The 21238-nt window shown below is 39.1% G+C and overlaps 1 protein-coding gene across 3 annotated transcripts in view; it reads left to right on the top strand.

Moving 5' to 3' along the window:
- The window catches only part of USP45 (ubiquitin specific peptidase 45), a 107444-nt gene that overhangs the window by 37224 nt on the left and 48982 nt on the right, over positions 1 to 21238 (top strand). For all 3 annotated transcript variants that reach the window (XM_075923924.2, XM_075923923.2, XM_075923925.2), the window contains exons 6-8: positions 15823 to 15971; positions 17823 to 17918; positions 19970 to 20100. In XM_075923924.2, coding sequence (XP_075780039.1) covers positions 15823 to 15971; positions 17823 to 17918; positions 19970 to 20100 — 376 coding nt within the window. The remainder of the gene's footprint in view (positions 1 to 15822; positions 15972 to 17822; positions 17919 to 19969; positions 20101 to 21238) is intronic.

Raw genomic sequence — 21238 nt, 5'->3', positions numbered from 1 at the left:
AATACCCCCCCCCCCCCCCAGAGCTGGAGAAGAGCTACCAATTTTCCCTATTCCACCCAGCTGAGTCTCAGCCCCCTTCCTTTACTTCCCCTGGTTCCTTCCTGGGGTTTCAGCCAGTGCCTCCTTAGCGGGAGGAGACTTTCTGGTTGGCCCCAGTTGGCAGCCAGTTTGGGAAGACTAGGAGTTCAGGAGATATTTGGAATTTCTTTGTGAACAACCACCCTCCACTTCTACCTCTCCCTCTCTCCCCAGCAAAGGATCAAAGCAGAGCAGAGGGAGATACAGCTGGAGTTTGTCTGGATTCTGCTCCCCATTGGATCTGCATCTGCCAGACTCTGGTTTGATTGTGTGTCAGTGTGAGGTTATGTTTATTTACCTGGCACTCTTAAGGAGCCTGGGAGAGAAGGAGGACCCTGGTTTGTTTTCTTCCCTTCACTCTTCTTTCTCTTGTCTCCCCTTTATTTTTAACTATTGGAGGTATTTTCTTCCCTTCATCCAAGCTGACTCTGCAGATATCGGAGACTCCCCGGTGGGTTAGGCACAGCGCCTGGACACTCGGCGGCGCCCCTGAGCCAGGCTGGGGCGCGTCAGCCACGGGGAGTAAAGGGGCTTGCTCTGGGGTGCTGTTTTTCTGCTTGGAGGAGGGCAGGGGTGCAGAGTCCCATCCCCACCTCCTCCAGGCTACCACTCTCACAACCCTAAATCTTCAGCCTCCCTGCCTGCCCACCAGAGCTGGTGCTGCAGCCTCATAGCTGCATGCCGGCTGTAAAGCTCTAGGGCAGCGCGAGCTCCCTGTTGTGTAGGAGAGGAGCGTGGGGACTGAGTTCTTGCCATGGGGACTGTGGGGACTGAGTTTTGCCACTCAAAATCAGCTATGCCACCTATGGCAAATATGATTTATGGGACACACCTCTTGATACCAGCTGCCAATAGACATCGAACCTTGAATCACTATCCTTTGGATCTGATGATCTAGTAAGCTTTCTATCCACCTGATAGTCCATTCATGTAAGCCAGCGATTCCCAGCTGCCAGTCTGCAAACCCCTCTGCTGAGCCATGGCACATTGCCAGATTACGCCCCAAACTGTTATTTAGCCCTGCCCACTGGGGGGTTCCCTGGGGAATTCCCTTCCCACACACTTACCCATACAGGAGCCAGGACTGCAGTGAAGCTGTCCTTAGCTCTGGTGGCTGCTACATGGCTGGGCCAGCAGGGCCAACTGGGGAGCGGCTGCCTTGGCCGGTGGGGTCCAAGTGCCACGTGGAGAGCGGCTACCCCTGCAAACCTGTTCTCCTTCCTCCCTCCTCCATGAAAGCCTCCCCTGGCCACCAGATGCTCCCTGCCAGCAGATATACACACATTATTATTTTTCATTATTAAGTAAGTGCACAGAAAAATATGAATGTACAGAATGTCAGCACTGTCAGACCTCTTAACTAATCCTGAAGCAATTGAGACAAAAGATTTGACTGGAGAATACTCTTTAACAAGTATTAGCAACTATTTCTTTTTTAAAAATGTGTGTGTGCAGCAGTTTTCAAATTCTTGTTAATCATGTCGTCCTCCCTTGAATTGCCTGATATACCGTTGACTAAAATTACCATAATGAATACGTGAATATGCAAATAAGGCAATTACCATAATATATGTGCAAATGTTTTAGTGCTGGTCTGTCAACAGTTTTTGAATGCTGGTGTGCAAGAAAGGTTGGGAGCTCCTGATCTAAGCCATACTACTTTAACTTGCTGGGAAGACTACTGTGGGAGACTGTATTAAAAGCTTTTCTAAAGTTAAGGTGTATCATGTCCACTGCTTTTCACATATCTACACAGCCACTTATCTCATCATAGAAGGCCATTAAGTTATATTTTAACATATAATACAATATACAATATACAATTTCATTTTCCTTTGAGGTCTATTTTTAATTGCAGAGTCTCATGCACTAGTAAAATGCTGTGTGTAATATTTAGTTTCCAGCCACTTAAATACGCTGGTAATTGTTTCAGATATTCTAATGGAAAATATTTAGATGTGTTTAATAAAAGCTTAGTTTAAAAAAAAAAATGTTGGCTAACATTTTCAAACATGCATAATGATTTTTGGATGCCTCACATTTTGTTTGCCCAATTTGAGATGCCTTTAAGGTGTCTTGCTTTGACTCATCACTTTCCGAAAATTGGATACCAAAAATTACTGGCCAACTATGACACTCTTAGTCATTGTCCAGTTATGGTCAGCCCAATGCTCATGCAAAGGAATTTTATTTGTGTTTGTATAAGCACATGGAGTATGCCCTATTTATTTAATCCAGGAGTTGGAAAATCTTAACATTGTCTAAGAATGCAGACATTAAAAGTGAGATACCAGAAAACTCTTAAGGTTTGCTGACATGAACATGTTTGTGGAGACATTTTCTGAATTAAGTAACATCATAAGATATTGAATCATACAGAATGGAAGTTTAAATCAGTGATGAGCTAAGCTCTAGCTTTTTTTGGTGACCCTCAATGTGGTGTTGCCACCGTCTCTTTCATTCTAGCTTATGTACAGTATAATTGGTGCTGCAGTAAATGTCGTCCTTACATTGGCTAGTATGTTGCTAGATGTTGAGTTCCCCTAGCTTAATTCAAGGCCACACATAATTATTTGAGGGGTGGGGCTAGAATTAAAACATAATAAAATAATAGCTGTTGACTGTTGCTTTAGTGAGTAATTTAATACCAGAACTAAATTTGCCCACTATTAAAGTGAGAAACTAGTTTCTGTTCCAAACTCAATTTTTCCTTTTTTTAACATTGCCACTAACATTTTTCTGGGGGAGAGGACTATATGCTAACCCACCACCACTCAACCTGCCAGTTCTCTATGGCCATGTAATTGTGAGTGCAAAATTAGGCTTAATCCTACAAACACTCACTTAGAAGGTATGAATATGTGAGTAATCTCATTGGTTTCAATGCAATTATTCACATGCTTAAAGCCAACTACATTTCAGTTTTAGGAGGATTTGGAGCTTAAAGAACCAGAGGGCTCAATGCAGAAGACTGGTTTCTGACCCTTATTCAACAAAGTATTCAATCCCATGTTTAAGTGGCTCAGATCAAGGCCAGTGCCCACAACATTTAAAAAAACTGAGCTTAGAGAGATTGTATCTTTATTACTAAAGAAGCAAGAAGAAGAAGAAGAGGTAATAGGCTACAGAGGAAGAGGAGAGGATTCTGGCTGGTACAGATGAAGTCTGGTGAATTGGTACAGCTGCCAGAAATGTCTGGGTATTGTTGACCTGTTGATAAATCACTCGTGTGTGTGAGAGAGGCACACTTCTGAATAAGGTTGATTGTCTTGTTCTAGCTCAGTAAATTTATTTGTAGCAATTGTTCTTCAGAAAATGATTATTAAATTCAAAGGTAAAACAATTTGTTTTTTCCATTAAAATAATTTAATTTTTAAGAAAGGATTTAACTTGAGCCTTTATTAGATCTTGAATAGTAGAAAAAAACAGACATCATACTAAAAATCTTGACTGAGATCCAAACTTAACTCATGTGGTACAAGCAGAAAAGGGGATAAAATTCAATGGTCTGAATTAAATATATTAACTTTGAATTTTCTTGTCTTCTTGAGAACATTATTTAATAGTAATTTTCAGCATAATTCTTAATTTTATTTATAAATCCTTTTTTTTCATAGTTCTGTGGATGTTTCTTTTTTGATATTTAATATGCTAAAGAAGACTTTGATTTTTGCAATGATCAGGTAATGAGGTTAAGAAAAATCTTAAGTGATTTTTTTAAATGATAAATTTGAAAGTATCATCTACCAACTTGTAATACTTGCTTTCAACAACATTGCTATTAAATATTTTATGATAAATCTTGTACTTTGGTGTATTTTTCTGACCTTACTCTTCCATTTCCTCCTGTTTGTGAGGTAAGCATATTGAAGTGGGAAAGTTGCTAATTATGTTTCATTGCAGAAAGTGTGGCATCTGTAATAAAATGTACAATCTGACAATTGATTGCCATGACACTTCATAACATACAAATATTATGTGGAAGTTTCTGTATAAATATAGTTTTCACATGAATATTAGATGTTGGCTATTACATTTATCAAATTTTTGATAATCAAGAATCCATTCAAGATAAAGTAAAACATTTTAAAACTGGCAAGAGAGGGTGGATTATATAGATTTCCTAATTAATTCATCTTGGAGAATAAACAAAAGCAAAATGCTTGTCATTTGGTACTAATGTGGTGGAATAGTGTGGCAGCAGGACCCCTGCTTATTAGTCAGTCTCTCATGAAGACCGAACTTCACTTCAGCTGCAGAAATGTGCAAATTACATTACTACTACATGACTGACTTTTGTAATTACATTAAGCGATTGAGATGAACTCCAATGCTGGGTTCCCAAAAGAATGCTTGCAGCTGTGTGGTTTTCACATCTGATCCTATGGTTTGCTGTACCCAGCAATGTCTTTATTTTTTTTAAAAGTCTGTTTGGTTAAGAGGTCATGTTGGGCACAAGATGGAAGAATAAAGCAAGACTGCTTTCTAGGGAGTACCACCCAGAAATTTGTTTTGTAGAAGAGGTTAGCAGGCCATGATGGTTTTCACAGGAAGGCAGGTGCAGTATTGTCAGGAGGGCACACTTGTGAGCTTCACAGGACCATAATGCACATGTAGTACACAGGAACCATGCTGAGATGTTATTGATTAAGTGTCTGATAGTTTTTGGGGGGGGAATAAATTATTTTGCAGTCTTGGAAATTATTTATTGTATATTTGCCCTAATAGAAGTGCAGAGAGAGAAATGTTTGAAGATTGATCTTTAAAAAGTGTAAGTTAAATCTGTTGCAGATGACTTCCTAGAGTGGTTCTTGAAAAGAAAGCAGCAGAGCTAGTATTAGTTCTCAGACTTTGAAGTCACAACTCCTGATGGGGAGGCCAAGTTGTGGAATTGGTTTTTGCTGTTAAAGTTCAGCTGTTCTGCTCAGCTGACAATAGGTGAATGCTGCGAACTTGATTTATATTTTCATAAAAATAGTTGATACAGTACAGTTTCTGTAGTAGCTAGGAGAGTAATAAGTTTCTGGGACATGTAATTTGAGTGAAATTGCATTGGGGAAAATAAGTATTGAGCATGATTACCCCTACTGTACTTTTGTGGGTGGATATCTGAGTTGACCATGTTTTACATGGAATTAAAAATTTTAGTTTTTAACTGATTTGTAATACAGGCAGTCCCTGGGTTACATGGATCCGACTTACATTGGATCCCTACTTACAAACGGGGTGAGGCAACCCCGCACTAGCTGCTTCCCCCCAGCAGACTAGGGAGACATGAAGCTAGCGCGCCCCCCCCCCCCAGTAGACCAGGGAGATGCAGAGCAGCTTTTCTCAGCAGACACCTCAGCTTGAGAATAAAGGACTGAGGGGAGTGAGGTGTGGAAGAATAAAACTGAACTCTGGAGAAATGTTTGGCTAGAGTTTCCCCTACAATATGTACCTTTTCCGACTTACTTACAAATTCAACTTAAGAACAAACCTACAGTCCCTATCTTGTACGTAACCCGGGGACTGCCTGTACATATAACTCAAAATTTAAGAAGCTAGATTTACCGATTGTATTTATTTTAGAGCAAGTGCAGCTAAACTGCCACTGGTGAGCCACATGCAGCTCTTTTATAGTTAAAATGCAGCTCACAAAGCTCCTCACATTCCTTCCCGCTTCCCCCATTCTCCAGCTACTAGATAGGGAGGAAGGATGGGGCTTCGCCCTGTGGCAGAGTGATGGGGCTAGTGGCTTCTGCTCTTCAGGAAAGAGTCTTTGGGCTTTAACCTCATGGAGGAAGGATTGGGGTGTCAGCCCATGGGTCACATTCTAAATAAACTGCAATGCTGGGTTACAGCACTTGAACTTCTGAAGAATATCGGATGCGGTATTCAGAGGGTCAGTAAATTCAGCTACCCTTGATTTAGGGGTTGCTTACATGGCTCTGGCAGAGCATGCTAGAGAGGGCTAGTTTGTAAACTTGTCTAATCTGTTACACTGTAATTGCCCGATTAGATCTTTCTGGCATACTCTAGGGTGCATAAATATTAACATGAACTAGGTATCTTTTAGAGCAAGCCAGCAGGATCTACAAAGGGCAGTCAGAGCACTTTATAAATCCCACTCTCCTAGTGTGCTATACTTTATAGTTGTGTAGACAAGCCCTTATGTTTAGAAACAAAATTAACAAGCGAAATAATACTAAACAAGGCTTGATACCACCATGTTGCATGACACGCACTTAACAAAATTACTGTACTTAGTGATGTACAGTTGGGAGGGGGGAGAGTTATGTCACTGTCATTCATTTTTTTGAAAAATTACCACAGACCTCAAAATTTTTACCATGAACACTTGGATACACATATGGCCATGTTGTTGACACCGATATTTAATGTGTCCCTTACCAAAATAAGAGGGATACACTTCCAAAAAAAGTACCTCTATTATTGGCCTGATACTCAGTTTGACAAATATGGACCTTTCGTCACTGTGCATTAAGAAAACAGATTACTTTTTGGGGGGTGAAATGAGATTTTTTTTTTCCTAACAAAATAATTTGTCTCACTCAAATTATTTTGATTCTCGCTCTCCCTCCTACTTTCCTCCTCATATATTTAGTAGTGAACAAAAGTATAAACAGTCAGAATGTAGAGACTCAAAATTAGTGATTGAATATCTGCACAATGTGGAAAAAAAAACAGATATAATTTTCAGCTTATTACATTCTGGCAGCTCCATAGAAATAAAACTGCAGTTTGTGTTCTCTAATCCTGTCATTATTTTAGCACTGAAAGAAAAAATTAGGCTTTTAAAACATAAAATTAGCAGCCATTTAAGAAGAGAGCAGTTTCTTTTTTCTGAGGGTTAGGTTTTCACGATTGTACAATATTGAGAAAACTAGTTTTAGTTCTTTTTAAAAAAATAAAAGGAGTGCTAGGCAATTTAGTAGCATTTCATAATGCAGCATGATGAGAATTTACTAAAAAAGAAAGGAACTCTATTAACCTCGCTTTTTCCATGAAGGCCTTCAGCTGAAGTACCAGAGAGATACTCAATAGAAAAGGCTTGACCTTGGAATAAGGGTGCATATTCGTGGAACTCTCATTTTTAATTTTTTTTAAAGTTGCATTGAAAAAATAAACAAAGATGCTTAATCTCCCATCTGAAAGAAAAATTGATTATCATTTATGTTTTTGTTTGCATACCATCTGTATCTCCAGGTACATTTCTGTTTCAGTAAAAATATTTCTGAAGCATGTACACACTGCACATATATGAAATACAATCAAAATAAATTGATATAAAACCTACAATAAGGCTTTGGAGTTTTTTGTGCATGCCAGTACTACAGAGTTGCATTTTTCTTTAGCCTTTACACTGGTAATTTTTAACCCAGTGCATAATCTGAATTGAGTTTTAACTAACAGGACTTACTGCGAACCTGGTAACTGTTACAATGAACTGTAAAGAGAAACTAAACCTAAAATCTCCAGTTTTTATGAGTTACAAGTTTTAGTTAGTTTGGGCTTGGTCCTTAAGCCCTTCCCAACTCTTACTGACTTCAGTGAGTGTTCTGCAAGTGGAAACATTTCAGGATCAGGCCCTTTATTCGTAAGCATTACAGGTTGTACCTTCCTTAACTGGGAGTGTCTTGGACCATGGATGTTCTTGGACCACAAAGGCCAGGTATAAGGAGGTCGGGCTGCAAGGCAGGAGTGTCAGGGGAGCACAGAGACTGTCGGAAGCCAGGGGGGCAGGATATGGAGGGGCGGGCGGTGCAGCAGGAAACTCTGGCCCTGTAGCCAGGCGGTAGTAGGGGCCTGGCAGCAGCAGCCATGGAACTCTGGCCCTAGCTGTAGAGCTCTAGCAGCAGTGGCCACAGAACTCCGGCAGTGGCAGAGCTCCGTCTCCCACAGTGGAACTCTATCCCTGGCCGTGGAGCTCTCTCCACAGCTATGGAGTTTCGACCCCAGCAGCAGCCACAGCAGGGCAGGCAGTAGCAGGGGCAGGCTGGAGCCCTAGCCAGGGGCATCGGGATAGCAGAAGCCATGTTGGGAGGGACCTCCTCTGGTCCGACAAATCTCTACATTTGGGATGGGTCAGTCTCCTGAGAGTGCTAGACAAGGGAGGTCCAATCTGTAATAAGTTAGCTGGTCAACTCTATCTTTTCTCCTACCCTTCCTAAGAGTCAGTTTCTTCAAGGTGCTGCACATTTATAGTTCTTATTGGCAGCAGTATTCACCAGTTAGTGGGGCCAAGTTCTAAGACTGCAGTAGATCCCACAAACAGTATGACAAATGGGTGGGAGACTCACACTTCAGATGTGGAATAAATGAGACCTGACATTCCTAATGTAAAACAAAAATCAAAAACGAAGTATAAGAAAACCTCAAACTCTGCATCTTACTTTGTTCTTTTTTGCTTATTTTAATATACAAATACTTTTTACATCCATTTCCAAATCACTTTTAATGCTGAAACACTTTCCTTAACACACTAAATCCTTAAGTAACTTCCCCGTAACATTGCCCTAAAACTGTTGTCCCATTTAAGAGACAAGACCTTCTTTGGCTTTTTCAAAAGATCTGAAAATACTTTATATGCTACACATAATATACTGTATAAAAGAAAAAAATTCTTCACTTTTGTTTTAATTTTTTCTTAATGTGAATTTATGAAAAGTGCTTCATAACTTTTTACCTTTAAATATATGAAGTTAGAATTTCATACATATTTTACCACCTGGCTAAATACAATTTAATTGATATTAGCTAAATGTGTTCCCATTAAGCCAAATGTATGATAATTTTGCCCAGAGTACGTAACAGTCATTACACTTCAATATTGTTAAACTAAATCAATTCCATAGGAGCTATCCCAATTAAGCTCATTTTGTTCAAATGGACTGCACTATAAGGTATGTCTACACTGCATACTTCTTTTGAGGGAGGAATGCAAATGCAGCCAAGCGAAATTGCCAATGAAGCGCAAATTTGATTTTCCCATGCTTCATTTGCATAATGGCATTTGGGTGCTTTTTCAAAATACCCTATTTTGAAAGGAAAAACCCTTATTTCAAAATAACCCTTAAACCTCATTTTTTAAGGAGTAAGGGTTATTTTCAAAAGAAGGTTTTTTTTTTTTTTAAATAACCCCATCTAGACTGCGTTTTTTCTTTTGAAATAGGGTATTTTGAAAAAGTGCCTGGATGCCATTATGCAAATAAAGCGCGGGAAATTCAAATCTGTGCTTCATTTGCAATTTTGCTCAGCCACATTTGTATTCCTCTCTTGAAAGAGGAATGCCGTGTAGATATACCCTATGATGCCCGTTATTATGAATCATGGCACTAAAGCCAGGGAATTGGCAGCAAGATGGGGATAACTGTGCTAGGATACCTGTCTTCAAAGAGAAACTCTGTTTGTAAGCACTGTTTTGTAGTAACTATATGAAAAATACTGGAGCTTTCATTATTTGTATTGCAGTACAAGTTGAAACTCTCTGGTCCAGAAATATCCATGGTCTGGCATGATTTTAATTAGCAAAATATGCACTTCTCATGGCTATGGCCAAGTTTCCCATGGTCCCATAAAGTTGGTATATAGCCACCAGTCCTGACCTTCAGTGTTCTGTGCTATTTAGAAGACATTTAGGGGTAAATTAGAGCTAAGAGCAATGGAAGCATTAGTAATTCTGCTAGCCAATATTGACCTCCTGTGATTCGGTCAATTCTCTTGTTCAGTACTTGTTAGGTCCCAAGGGTTCAACCTGTAGTGTTTAATAGTCCCAGTAAGTAAAAACTTTTGGCCCAACTACAATTGCTACTTGCTGCTCATTGCAATTTTTTTTGTGAAGTTGAGTCCTATGTAAATGTATTACATTTATTCTGTTTTAAAAACCTTACTATGCCATCACTAATTTTTAAACTGTTTACATTCATTTGAAAATTAGTATGAATAGTTTTACGTAAAGCTTCTCTTTATCAGAACTCCTCTGTAATTTTGCTTTTTGGGATTTGGTTTGGTTTTATAGAGGGAAGAATTAGGATTGCCAGATTGCTGTTTGGGAGTTTTTGTGAAGCTAACAGGCAGGGAAAAATTGGTTGAGCCAAAAAAAAAAAAAAGAGGGGGGAAGAGAGGTCACTGCGCCTTTAAATTACCTTGCTCTCTCTCCTCCCTCCCCTCCGCCCCCCGCCCTCTCAGACACTGCATGCCTTCCATCCAAGAAAAACAGAAAATACCAGACATTTTACATGTCTGGTATTCTCTGGTTGTGGTGTTTGTTTGTTTTGTTTTGTTTTTAAACACTGGATGGAAGGCCAAAATATTAAATTGTCCAGGTGAAAACCAGACACCTGGCAACCATAGGAAGAATTGTTTTCTTTTAAACCTTGAAGCTGTGAATCATAGAGCTGGAAGAGACCGCAGGAGGCCATCAAGTCAAGCCCCCTGCCCGAGGCAGGACCAATCCCAACTAAATCAACCCAGCCAGGGCTTTGTCAAGCCAAGACTTAAAAACAGCTAGGGATGGAAATTCCACCACCTCCCTAGAATAACCCATTCCAGTGCTTCACCACCCTCCTAGTGAAATAGTTTTTCCTAATATCTAACCTAGACCTCTCCCACGGTAACTTGAGACCGTTGCTCCTTGTTCTGCCATCTGTCGCTACTGTGAACAGCCTTTCTCCATCCTTTTTGGAACTTCTCTTCAGGAAGTTGAAGGCTGCTATCAAATCCCCACTCACTCTGCTTTTCTGCAGACTAAATAAACCCAAATGTCTCAGTCTCTCCTCATAGGTCATGTGCTTCAGCCCCCTAATCATTTTGGTCACCCTCCACTGGACCCTCTCCAATGCGTCCTTTCTATAGTGGGGGACCAAGAACTGGACACAATATTCCAGATGTGGCCTCACCAGAGCCAAATAAAGGGGACTAATCACTTCTCTGGATCTGCTGGCAATGCTCCTCCTAATGCACTGTTGACTCATATCCAGCTTCTCATCCACTGTAATCCCCAGGTCCTTTTCTGCTGAACTGCTACTTAACTATTCAGTTCCCACCCTGTAGCAATGCTTGGATTCTTCTGTCCCAAGTGCAGGACTCTACGCTTGTCTTTGTTGAACCTCATCAGATTTCTTTTGGCCCAGTCCTCTAATCTGTCCAGGTCACTCTGGACCCTATCCTTGCCCTCCAGCATATCTACCTCTTCCCCTAGCTTAGTGTCATCTGCAAACTTGCTGAGGGTGCAATCCATCCCCTCATCCAAGTTATTAATAAAGATGTTGAACAAAACCAGTCCAAGAACCGATCCTTGGGGCACTCCGCTAGAAACCAACCACCAACCTTACATTGAGTCATTGATCACTACCCACTGGGCCCGACAGTCTAGCCAGCTTTCTGTCCATTTTACAGTCCGTTTATCCAATCCATACTCCCTTAACTTGCTGGCAAGAATATTGTGGGAGACCATATTAAAAGTTTTGCTAAAGTCAAGGTATATCACATCCACTGACTTTCCCATATCCACAGAGCCAGTTACCTCATGATAGCTAATCAGATTGGTCAGGCACGACTTGTCCTTCTTGAATCCATGTTGACTATTCCTGATCACTTTCCTCTCTTCCAAGTGCTTCAAAATGGATTCCTTGATGATCTCCTCCATGATTTTTCTACTGGCATATATTTATAGTGGCATATAGCTGCTTTGATAAAAGAATGTAACTTTCATATAGAACCTTTGAGTCTGTATTGATTTGAAGCATCACATTCCATTCCTAAAAGAGGAATGACAAAATATTTGAATATGTGACATGATGAATCAAAAAGAAGCTATAAAATATTTTTTATACACAAGCACTGTTAAATTTTTTTTATAGATTAGGTTCTAGCTTGTTTTTAGCCTTGGGCTATTTTTCAGTAATGCCCTGCAACTTAAGTCTATAGAACTGTTAAAAAAACCTGTCATTGCAATTATTACCACTCTCATTTATTAAATTGGCTGGAGGCTAGCTGACCAGCTCGGTGCATGTCAACCAACTACATATAGCCTTACCTGCCTATGGCCCAACTGCCATAGGCAGCACCTGACTTGGAGCTTTCCAATAAGAAATTGATAAAGACCGTACTTGGAGGTCCTGTAGATATTTAAATGTTCATTTTGTACAATAACTTATAAGCATTTGTTAAGCAATAATGTCTGTATTGAAACCAGTTTACAGCTGTGTCTGTTTAGACTTTTTTCAGACAAAAATACCTAATCTTCTTAGAACATGTCATTTGGGAAAATCTATTAAAGATGGGGGGGAAAGGCAACATTTGAAATCTCTGTGGGTTAAAGAAGGCTTCGAGGAATCACTAATAAAATATACACCGCTTTTATTTATTTAGTTGTGGGGTTTTTTATCTTTCTGAGTTTTATCTTGCTAATATAACAGTCAGATACATAATTCTGGTATACAGTGTTTTGTGATTACATGAGCATTCAGGTCTAATAACAAAATTGGTCATCTTTTGTTGTAAAATTATTTACATGTGAGACTTAGCAAATAGAACCTTAGTACTTGTGTGAAGCTGCCATTTAACCATGAAGTGAAATGCTTTTATTGAGTTTGCCCTGCAGATATGGTCTGCTGTGGCAGTGCTATCCATATTTGGTGGCTGTGCAAGGAGAGCCAGGTGGTGCTGCAAAGCATAGCACAGTGAAGCGTAGACAGATCTAGGTTTGACATTTGTCATCCTGTACTGCTAAAGGGAAGAGAAAAATCTGCTTTTCCATATGCTTATGCTTTAATTTTTGCCTGCAGTTTTGTCCAGATGGCCTTGTGCACATTGTTTACTTTAAGATGCTGTCCCAGATGTTTTTGAATGCCGATGGATAAATGCAACAACTGTGGTATACCAATACACAAATTATTTACACAATTTTGGCTTTTTTTTTTTTTTTGGTTTAACCGTCAATTTTCTCCACATACAGAATCATTTGTGGGGGAGGAGAGAAACCCAGTGATTTTTATTTATTTTCCAATGCAGAATGCTACCTTCAGATTGGGAGGATGACAATCTCCAAATATGTTTTCTTGCCTTAGGAATTTTCTGCGGATGGTATTCTTGCAGGACACTGTAGCATGCACTTTGTAAGCAAGTCAATGAAAGGGTATTATTTCATGTATCCTAGTTTGTGAGAGACTGTTTCAGTTAAGAAGGGCTCCTGAGCTATTTGTCATTTGCTGTGTTCAAAGTATTTTGTATACTTTTAAAGATAAATTACTCTGTTTCTGTGTCCTTATATTGCCTTCAGTTTCCACACCAGTGGTACAGAGAATATTTGTACGCAACATAGACTGCATCATTGAGAGCATTTCTTAAAATTAAGTGGCAAGTGCCTTCAACTGCATTTCTGACAAACTGATACATAACTTGAAAAATAATTGCGCCTTGGTAGGCTTACAGAGTGCATGCAAATTGCATCAGAGGCTTGTCAGCCACAATAGATATTTTTAAATTGCATCTACTTTTATTTCTACATTTAATTATATTTTTCTATAGTCTCAGCAAGAATGTACCTAGGAGTATACATAAAATAACCTTTTGGCATGAGCATTTCATTAACATAAATGGATCTGTTAGTTATTTCTCAAGAATACTTTAATGAGACTTCAGTGTGTAACTCATTAGAACAAATATATGAATTCGTATGTCAAGATGTAGATTGCAGCATCACAGCACTTGGCATCCATTAACTCCATAACTCGTTTACATTGACATGCATTGTTAATCAATACTTATAATACTGTAGATGTCAGTAATGCTCATGTTTAGTAGAGCCATCATGACAATATGAAAGTTGCTAGTAGAATTCTAGGCTAAATAGTGTACCTCAAGTCTTTACATTACCTCTAGGCTACAAGTTAATGGCTGCCTAACTTCATTGCCCCTTGTCTATTTAAGTAAGAAGGCCAATAGGAAAATACAAGACCATTACTGGTAGCACATTCTATTATGGCTTATTAAATCTGTTTTTTGTTAAATTTAAACAAGTAGCACTATCTTATGCAGCTGGGTGTAGCTTAACAGATCTTGTGCCAACAATAAGGGATGGGAGACGTAAATGTATCATCTGGGAAAACAGATGAAAGTTCATATACAGCTGTTGAATGGGTTGTACTTTGTTCAACTCGACTTGTACACTAATTGAGAGAGATGCATTTTACTCAGGTGGGAGCTTTTGCATACCTCCCTTCAATAGCATAAAAAGAAAAGGAATAACTACTTCCTAGCCTTTCTAGTATGTGTATAATGCACATAAATCTGAAGTCTTCACTGGTCTTAGTAACTAAATCGGCATGCTTCAAAACCCATCTTTATGCATGGAGCCTTGTGGGATAAGTGGGAGACATTTTTTTCTCTCTTTTGTTTTTTGTTTTTTTTGTTTAAAGATGTATAGTACAGGCAGTCCCCGGGTTACATGGATCTGACTGACATCGGATCCCTACTTACAAACGGGGTGAGGCAACCCCGTACTAGCTGCGCCCCCCCCCCCAGCAGACCAGGGAGACGCAAAGCTAGTGCCTCCCCCCGCAGCAGACCGGGGAGACGCGGAGCGGCTTTTCTCAGCAGACACCTCAGCTTGAGAATAAAGGACTGAGGGAAGTGAGGTGTGGGAGAATAAAACTGAGCTCTGGAGAAATGTTTGGCTAGAGTTTCCCCTACAATATATACCAGTTCCGACTTACATACAAATTCAACTTAAGAACAAACCTACAGTCCCTATCTTGTACGTAACCCGGGGACTGCCTGTAGTTTGGTGGGAAAGGTATCACCCATTGAATTGTGTTGATGGTAGGGTTTGTCTTGGGGATTTACTGTTTTTTGTTGTATGTATTGTTATTTCAAAGGAAGTCAAAAGTACCTGCAGTAGCAGAGGTTTTATGTGTTATGCATTGCAATAAATCAATAAATCAATGGAAGGAGTGAACTGGGGAAAAAATGATAAAAATAAGATCTCATTTTTGCAAACACTTAAAAGCACATGCTAGCTTCAGTCAAGTGCTAAAGCAGAAGCGGAGAACCTTTATTGGATTGGGGGCTGCTGACCCACAGAAAAATCAGTTGGGGGCCTCACACAAGTGAGAAGTTTAAAAAAAAAAATCCCTTGCTGATGTGGCCCCCAACTGAGAAGCAGAAAGACATACCCCCCCATTCCTCTACCACACCTAGGGCTAGGGGGCTTAGCCTAGTAGATTTTCTGTACTCCAGCCCTGAGGTAGGGCAGCAGGGGAATGGGGCTGGTGTCGTAGTGTAGGCTCCCCAGTGCTGGGGGCGGGGGAGCTAAGCCCCAGGCAAACCGGGGGCTACAGGTTCTCCAACCCTGCACAAAGTGAATGGAACTACTACTTCTTTATGTGAACCACACGTGTAAATATTTTCCTGATTAGGACCTGTATCAGTTCCTTAATAAGCTCATAATTTGTACAGTGTTAAATTGTTGTTTTTGTTAAGTAGACACCTCAGCAATTGAATAAAATATTCTATATAAGATGAACTTAATTTAAAACTTGATACTGTAACTAAATTTTGTATAGAAACAAGCTTGTTGGCAACCATTTCTTGTGTTTTCTCTAATAACTGTATATCTATCTATTCAGTCAAGCAAATGGGTATCACTTTTGGGGAAGAGAATCAGTATTTCATGCTAAATATCTGAATGATAAATTTCTTTTGGTCACTGTTAATATTAATCTGTAGTTTTAATTCTAGGTTCACCATCAAAAATTACACGACTTTGTGAAGAAAATAATGAAGGAAGTGAAATATTGAAAGGAAAAAGTTATGCAAATGGCTCATCAATTCCAGTTAAGGGAATAAATAATTTAGGAAATACATGTTTTTTTAATGCTGTCATGCAGGTAAGGTGCTAAAATGACATCAGATTCCCTTGTTGATAGCAGTTTTAGAAATATTTAATCATTACAAATGTGAACTTTTATAACTCATTTTTGTACGTTATGACTTGAATGAAATGTCAAATACTGTAATTATTGCTAACTTTTTCTCCGCCTTTTCCTCCTCCTTCCTTGCTTCCCCTCCCCCTAAAAAAAATCTTCCTCAGTAACAGACCCTGTATTAACAATGCTTTACAAATGAATGAGACAGAAGAAAATGTCCAGTGTTACACATCAGGTTTGTGTGTACATTGTAGATGTATACATTTGCAATTCAGTGTGTGATCTTTGCAGTTCTGTATTGGGTAATTACAAGCAATGCACTGAACTTGTCCTAGACTTGGCACAAGCAAGGAATGAGCTGGGCTGCTGGCCAGCCTGCTAAAAAATTTACTGGCAAGGGGAGGAGAGGGGAAATCCATGTATTTTATAGCACTGACCAATAAGCTTTTGCTTATCAGTTAACCAACTACTCTATTACATCCCTACTATAGATGCAGCTTATATCTATGTGTAACTCAGAGGCACTGAGAAAGGGAGAGTAAGTGCTTCTAAGTTATCAATACATATGGAAGGGGTTTTCCCATCAGTTTAAGAACACTGCTTCTTACAGACAGTAGTTACAGTAAACTTCTGATAATCCGGCACCTTTAGGACCCAGGGGGTGCCGGATTATCAAATATGCTGGACTATCGGAAGGGGGGGGCTATGTCGGGTCTGGAGTGGGGGGGATGCCACCCCAAACTCCTCATAGCCCCCCCTTCCGATAGTCCAGCTCTGCCCCAGGCGTCCCTGATTCAGCGGCTGCTGGTCAGTTTCAGCAGCGGCTGAATCGGGAACGCCTGCAGCAGAGCAGCTGGAGTGCTGCCAGATTGGTCAGGTAGCGCCGACCCTTGGTTCGGCGAGACCAACTCGGCAGCACCCCAGCTGCTCTGTCCTAGGTATACCCAAGTCAGCTGCTGCTGAAACTGAACAGGGGCTGATTCCAGGAAGCCCAGGCAGAGCAGCTCTGCCTTGGGCTTCCTGGAGTCAGCCGCTGGTCAGTTTCAGAAGCGGCTGAATCGGGGACAGCTGGGGTGCTGCCAGGTTGGGTCCCGCAGCCCCGAGGGGCAGCGCTACGGGATCTACCCGGCAGCACTCCAGCTGCTTTTCCCCCGGCTTCCCCGATTCAGCCGCTGGTCAGTTTTAGCAGCGGCTGAATTGGGGAAGCTGGGGGCAGAGCAGCTCCAATGGTCTGGAGCACTTCCGGGTTCCTGATGGTGCCGGATCATCAGGAGTGCCGACCATCGGAGTTTTACTGTATATCAACCAAAGCATTCTTCCTTCAACATAGCTGTGTCTATAGTGGGAGTTAGGTTGGCATAGTTATGTTGGTCAGTGGTATGGATTTTCCATTCCACTGACCAATGTACCTATGTTGACCTCATTTTAAAGTGTAGATCAGGCCTTAGGAAAGCTCAAAATTAAAAAGAAGTGATTTGTTCTACAATGAAAATAATAAGCAAACTAGTCAAAGAGACCGTGTTATTACATTTCCAACTGCTTCTTTTTTTTTTATGTGGAGACTTACCAACATTGACTTATACCTTTTATAACTATGAAATCTATTTCCTTTAAGGGATACTTCTTTCTTGGGTAGTATATTTAATATACATGTACAAAAGTATATTTAATGGAAAGATTTCAATGTTTACTGAATTGAAATCTTTCCATTAAATATACTTTTGTACATGTCAACAGTTAAAAATTATGCCTGAAGAAGTTATGGTCTAGTTAAGAAATCAGTGTGTCTAACTTTTGTTTTCTCTTTTTAAGAATCTGGCACAGACTCACATGTTAAATGAACTAATGTATGAGATGAAGGAAAAGGGAATAAAGCTAAAAATCAGTCAAGCTGAAGATTCACAATTGGTAGGTGTGTAGTAAGAGGTTCAGCTTGTGTGAAATGTGCAATGGGAGAAACCCAAATCTAAATAATGTCTAAAAGATAAAGCAGACTGAGAGTAGTTAATGATGCTCAAACCCTTAGCCTACAGTTTCTTTCGTCTCCTTGTTCTCGGTTAATCTACAATACATATTACCTCACTTCTTTTGTAGAGTTAATATAAAACCACATTGAAAGAGGAAGTGCGATAACCATCTAACATTCTGCTGAACTAAAAGGTGTCTCATGTTTGGGATTCTTGGAGTGTGAGGTTGCATTCCTGATCATCTTGGCTAATAACCATTGATGGTCCTGCCCTCTGTGAATTTATCTAATTTCTTTTTTAACTGTGTTATACTTTTGGCTTTCACAACATCCAAAGGCAAACGCGTTCCACGCGTTCACTGTGTATTGTGTGAAGAAGTTTTGCTTTTGTTTGTTTTAAACCTGCCCATTAACTCATTGAGTTGAGATTTTTCATTCTGGTGTTACATGAAAGAATAAATAATATCTTGTCCACTTTTTCAGTGCCATTCGTGATTTTCTAGACCCATTAAAAAGTCATAGTCTTTAATTTTTCCTCATATGAAAGATGTTCCATACCTTTAATAATTTTTCTTACTGGTTTCTCTCTACTTTTCAGTTATAATTTTTTTTTAAGATGGGACAATCAGAACTGCATGTGTTATTCAAAGTCTTTGTGTACCATGGATTTATATAGTATGTTTGCGTGGAACAAACATTTTAGGGAATGTGTTGGTGATTATAGGAAAGCAGAGGTAATCCAGCTTTAGATGGTTTCAGCAGGTGAAAAGAAGGTTGGAAGAATGTGTAAGAATCCAGGTGTTAAAGCTTCCAAATGGAGGATCAAAGAAGCTTTGGAAGACTTCAACTAGATGTATGTGTGTCATACAAATGGATTTTAATATCTGTGGAGATTCTGAGGAATTTCTTCAAGACAGACTAGAATGGAGAAGGAGAACTCAAGGAGATGACCCAGTATAGATGGGATTAAGGCTAGAAGACTCGTATGCTTGACAACTAGTTTCAGCAAAAACAGGCCCTGTTATAGCCAACTCTAATGTCCCAGAAGACTAACATAAAGGTGTTCACTGTTAATTCTATAGGAAAGATGCAGTTAATTGTGTTGCTACAAATAATTAATCCATCTATGTTACAGTATTGTTTGGTGGATCATATAATTTTAGATTACTTCCCTCCCTTCTTAATTGTTATTGCTTTACAGATAGGAGACTCAGGGTGAGGGAAAAATACAAACTACAAAATATGATGTCTAACAAAAATCTACAGCTCGGACATGTACAAAACCCAGGGAAGAGAAATAAGAATTTAGCTATATTATTCACTTGTATCTTCATGTTGCTGTGGTTTCCAAAACTAAAGTTTTGAATCTGGAAAACTAGTCTTGGATGAAAGGAACAAGATATGTCTATAGATGCTGTGCTGACAATGCTTGAGGTTCTAGAGTACCAGGCAGGATTATTCCAACATCATAAACCCAACATGTGCATGCAATTGAGATAAAAGAGAAAAAGTAAAACGGGACAGATCTAAACCTTCTGAATGTTTAATGCAGAATATACCTAAATGTGAAAATCATGCTCAGAAGTTCATTATCGCATAGTGGAACATATAATACTAAACTTCCCACCCCACTCCAACAATTTATATGCAAGTATGAAAAATTGCTTGATTCTGAACATATTCATTTTCAGAAACAAAGGTAGGTATAAGGGATTTTTCTTTGACTATGATTCATTCGGGATAAACTAAATTTTTGAATATGTTATAAATTATAAGCTGCTTAGTAGTGTATAAGAATTAACTAGAAGATATTTAGAGACTTTATCAGACTCATACAGGGTATATGTGATTTGACCATAGTTGGGCCAAAAGTTAATAAGGCTTAAAAAGTTTATCTTTAATGTAAATGTATTAATTACAAAATAAGTATTGTGCATCAGTTATATCAGTAAATATTTATGTTACTGATGCTTGATTCAACTTTATTTCAAAGGATCCTTTGGTGGTGAATCTCTCAAGCCCTGGACCATTGACATCAGCCATGTTCTCATTCCTTCACAGTATGAGAGAAGCTGGCAAAGGCCCACTTTCTCCCAAAGTTCTTTTCAGCCAGCTCTGTCAAAAGTAAGTGCAGTCAGAAGTTTTGTTTTTAATAAAAATTACAAAAGGAACAATCTCCAGTATTAAAAAACATTAATTCATTGATTAACATGGGTCAAACTAAAATCTAATCCCATAATCTGATGTTATTAATATTTCAGGATATGCTATGTCACTACTTCTTGCTTTTATTGCAGTAGCATATTGTCCACTTGGTTTTAAATAACTCAGGTGATGGTAGTATCAGTCATATTGAAGCCAGTAGGAGTTGCATCTGCCTGTCTGCCTTTGTTTATTTTATACTCTAATATATTTTATGCTTTGGAGATTTTTCTGATACTAAGCATAATTTCTCTTTATTTAATTTAATCACATGTATACAAGTTACACTGCTTTTGACCACTCTCAACAATTACTTTCCATCTTTGATGTTAAAACTCACAATACTTGTGCATAACTTGCATATCTCCTTTTGTGGGCATTTATCCAAATTATACAGTCAGTATTTTGGCTTTTAAAGAAGAGGTGGTGGGTAGAAGCCAAGAATAAAAAAATTTCAGGCTACTGGGAAGGGAATATATTAAGAATAAAATACATGGATAGAGGATATCCTGTGTCAAATGTATGTATGTGGTTTTTTAAAGTGTTAAACTTTTAAATTTGAATCCTGTGCTACACTGTTTTGTTTTGGCTTTGATCCAAAATTAAAAGGGCCTAGCAAGCAAGGACTGGAAGCACTATTGAGAGATGGCATATGGCTCCAGATTAAAAAGAACTTGCAAGCCCTAAAGAAATGCATGTTTCTTAGGGTGGAAAATATTCACAGTCTTGCTTTATAGGTGAGCTTAATTGTAACACAGAAAAAATAATTTTTTCTAAACATCTGTGAAAGTGCTAACTGAATCAAATAATTTAAAATTGTTAAATATATTTAAATATGTAAGTAAACATATCTAAAAGTAATGAAAAAGCAGTGTAATACAATACAGTTGCAAACTGCATTTTAAAAAAGCATCGAGTGTTTTAATGTGGGAGTTGTATTTGCTGTGAAATTATTGTACAGCACTCCAATGCCTTTATGTGGGAACATATTTATCGTAGTAACAAGCTATAATGAGCCCTCTACAGTTCTTGTTTGCACAGTACACCAAAAAATAAAATA

The sequence above is a fragment of the Pelodiscus sinensis genome, chromosome 3, assembly GCF_052426305.1.
Source record: "Pelodiscus sinensis isolate ZL-2025 chromosome 3, ASM5242630v1, whole genome shotgun sequence".
Taxonomy (NCBI): domain Eukaryota; kingdom Metazoa; phylum Chordata; order Testudines; family Trionychidae; genus Pelodiscus; species Pelodiscus sinensis.
The sequence above is the reverse complement of the archived record's forward strand: the minus strand, read 5'-3'. Positions and strand labels throughout refer to the sequence as shown.